This window comes from Oncorhynchus tshawytscha, unplaced genomic scaffold, assembly GCF_018296145.1.
Source record: "Oncorhynchus tshawytscha isolate Ot180627B unplaced genomic scaffold, Otsh_v2.0 Un_contig_15653_pilon_pilon, whole genome shotgun sequence".
Lineage (NCBI taxonomy): Eukaryota > Metazoa > Chordata > Actinopteri > Salmoniformes > Salmonidae > Oncorhynchus > Oncorhynchus tshawytscha.
In genome coordinates, this window is record NW_024605424.1 from 1,318 (window position 1) to 4,654 (window position 3,337).

Here is a 3,337-nt window from a genome sequence, read left to right on the forward strand (position 1 = left end):
GTGATACTGACCACTGACTCTAAAATTGACCGCCGAGTCAAAAGTGGAGCGGGGGGGTGCGGCCGCCGTGCTGTGTAACGAGTTGATTTTTGTCCAATTCGAGCTGTTGGTGTTGCCTAGAACTAATACCACCCCCGATCCCAAGGTCTCGTGAAACGCTTAAAATCCAAAATATATAAGGTATATATGCCGGGTCGAAGTTGAAATGGGTCGAAGCCCTGCCCCTGGCATTGATGGCCATGAGAGCCTCACCAGGGTCAGGCACCCATCTCTCTCCTCATGAGATAATGACTGGTAGAGTCATGCCTGGTCCACCAAGGGAGGGAGGTCATATGCCCGCCCTTGATGTACAACAAATTGTAATGTCTGATTATGTGAAAGAACTGACAGTTCTTTCTGCAGCCCTCTCTGTTCAGGTTCGCAAGGTCCAGGAGAGAGAACTGCCAGAAGCTCCAGCACCACTGAAGGTAAAAATTGGAGACTGGGTAAGGGTAAAGGTCCACAAAAGAAAGTGGCTGGAACCCAGGTGGACTGGTCCATACGAAGTGAAGGAGGTTACTTCACACTCAGTCCAGGTCAAAGTTAAATTGGGCGCACCTTGGCACCACCTCACACATTGTACACCAGCTCCAACCCCTTCCCGCACACTGACGGAAGTCAGAACTGACCTAAGTGGTCTACATTCGGTCCCAAATTCTACATCTATTTAGCCAGGGAAAATGGGAGGTACAGCCCCATACTCCCGGACTAAATCACACCTTTCCCCCTGGGAACGGTTGGGGATCTCGGGACCCCTGTTTGTTGTTTTTCTTCTAATAGGAGGGGTCACTTTATTCACACTCACATGGCTCATAGACAAACAGATGCACCCAATACCGATTCACACACTGAATTCTACTCTGCCAGGTGAAAATAACTCTCTCTCTTTTCCCTCTTATCTACCACAAGACCATACCGTTTCTAGGCGTGAGGTGAGGATCACTAAGTGTAACCCCCAGGAGTTGAAGAGCACCACCTTGTGTTTGCCTTTCAATGCCACCACCACCGTTTACCTGCCTTGGGGCCTTTTGGGTCATGCGCAAAATAGTCTGGGGCTACCTGCCTGGACCTATTCCAGTTTCAACTGGTATATAACCAAAGGGGGATATGGTGAGTGGTCTTGGAAAAACCTGGTGGCAGAAACAGGATATGACTGGTCCAGCTATTCCAAGGGATGGGCTGTCCTTGCCTGGCGCAAACGGCTTACACTTTCACGCACTGGTTTTCAAATGAAGCTGATTGTACGGCCTGGGACCACTATGGGTTGCCAGGTTTTTACGTTGGCCCCATATGTAGATAGCAGCAGGGCCGAAGTCTATTTCACACTATATATTTGCTTTACGCCACAACCGCAACCTACTTCTGTGACGGTGCGTGACGATATGGCAAAGCCACATACCCTACCCCAGCACAGTGATGGGTGGGGTTCTGCTGTGTTAGTGGTCACTACCCCTACCCCGGATGAGAACATTCAGGTTGCTACAGGTGTCTCAGGTTTGTCTAACAATTGGTTATTATTGACCGAACAAGCAGCCAATACAACCCCCACTAGTTGCGTAGTTTGTATGGGTGCTAGACCATTGCTCCGCATTGTACCGGCCTCTGTCGAGATCGGATGTTTAATGCCCCTTATGGACAAAGACAATCCGACTGGTAATTGCTCCTTGTGGGATGCAGTTTACCCTGTGGTCTCTGCTACGGTCAGGGCACCAGTATTTTCCTCTGATGTTGCCAGGGCCAGATTCTCCTGTATTAACATGACAGGGGGTCTACTACAGTTAGGGTTGCTCCCTGTGGACTGGTGTACAAATACTATCGTAATAGATGGTGGTTTTAAGCCAGTGATCAGGGCTGACATCTGGTGGTGGTGTGGGGGACCTCGGCTTTTTGACAGAACTCCCAATAATGCTACGGGTACTTGTGCGCTTGTAACACTTGACTTAACACTTCTGCTGCCTATCTCTGTTTACCCTATAGGTGTGGGTGATTTGGTGACCCGGATACAGGCTGTGGACCCACAGTTTCTGCCTACCAGAACCAAGCGGGAAGCAGCCCCGACTGGTGGGGAACCCACATATATTGATGCCATAGGTGTTCCTAGGGGGGTCCCGGATGAGTACAAGCTGGTGGACCAGGTCGCCGCAGGTTTTGAATCATCTCTCTGCTGGTGGTGCACTGTGAATAAAAATGTTGACCGCATTAACTATATACATTTCAATGTCCAAAAATTAGGTAACTGGACTCAACAAGGTTTTGAGGCCGTACATGGTCAACTGGCTGCCACTTCACTTATGGCTTTTCAAAATCGCATTGCCGTTGACATGTTGCTGGCTGAGAAGGGTGGGATATGTTTTATGTTTGGGGAGCAATGTTGCACATTTATCCCTAATAACACAGCCTCTGATGGCAGCCTCACTTTGGCGTTAGAAGGCCTGCGTACCCTTAATGGTAAAATGAAATCCCACTCTGGGGTTGATACCAGCATGTGGGACTCCTGGATGGATGCATTTGGTAAATATAAGGTATTGGTCTCTTCTATCCTGGTCTCTATCTCTGTGGTTGTCGATATATTAACCCTCTGTGGCTGTTGTTGCATCCCATGTGCCCGCTCCCTGCTTTCTCATGTTATTACTTCTGCTATTCCACCAAATAATGACCCTGCACTGATGTTCCCCCTCCTACAACAGGAGGATCCTCTGGTGGAGTTTGAAACATGCACATATGAGTAGTTGTCACGTCTCTTTCGAGACGTGAAGAGGGGGACTATAAATTTTACTGGCTTTTAATTCATGTCACGTCTCTTAGGAGACGTGAAAAGGGGGATTTGTAATGAAGTGCTATTTCCTATGCAAATGACCAGCTTACTGCTATTGCATTGCTATAATTGAGACAACATATAGCAATGTATTTTCACAGTAAAACATGGTAGGGCCAGACAGGAACGCACACACCTACACACACGCAGCCCCTCCCCTTCTGGATGGGCTCCAAAGACAAAGAACTCTGTCGAGAACCAATGGGATACTGACACCAGGCTGGAGGAGACTGTCTATCATCTACGAACAACCTACCAGGAGCCAGGACTACCAGAATCTACCTACGTAATTTCAATGTATAAAATGAACTGTACGATTGTGACCAGTCTCTTCTTTTTTCCAATGGTTCGTTTGAGAACTTGACGAAACGGAGCCGTGCACGTAATTGCCAGATATCATTACTTTGAATAAACGGCCTTTACTATACCGTATCCGCCTTGTCCAGCGTCTCGACTTGGTCTCGTTTCTCATATACCTATTCA

General features: G+C 48.1%; 1 protein-coding gene across 1 annotated transcript; it reads left to right on the forward strand.

The window, feature by feature from the left end:
- Nucleotides 1-964: 964 nt before the first annotated feature.
- Nucleotides 965-3,286, forward strand: LOC121842079 (the record flags this gene model as incomplete). The annotated part of the gene is made up of 2 exons (XM_042312190.1): nt 965-1,149; nt 2,017-3,286. Coding segments are annotated over 2 exons (937 nt in total), but the record flags the coding sequence as incomplete, so codon positions are not given.
- Nucleotides 3,287-3,337: the final 51 nt, after the last annotated feature.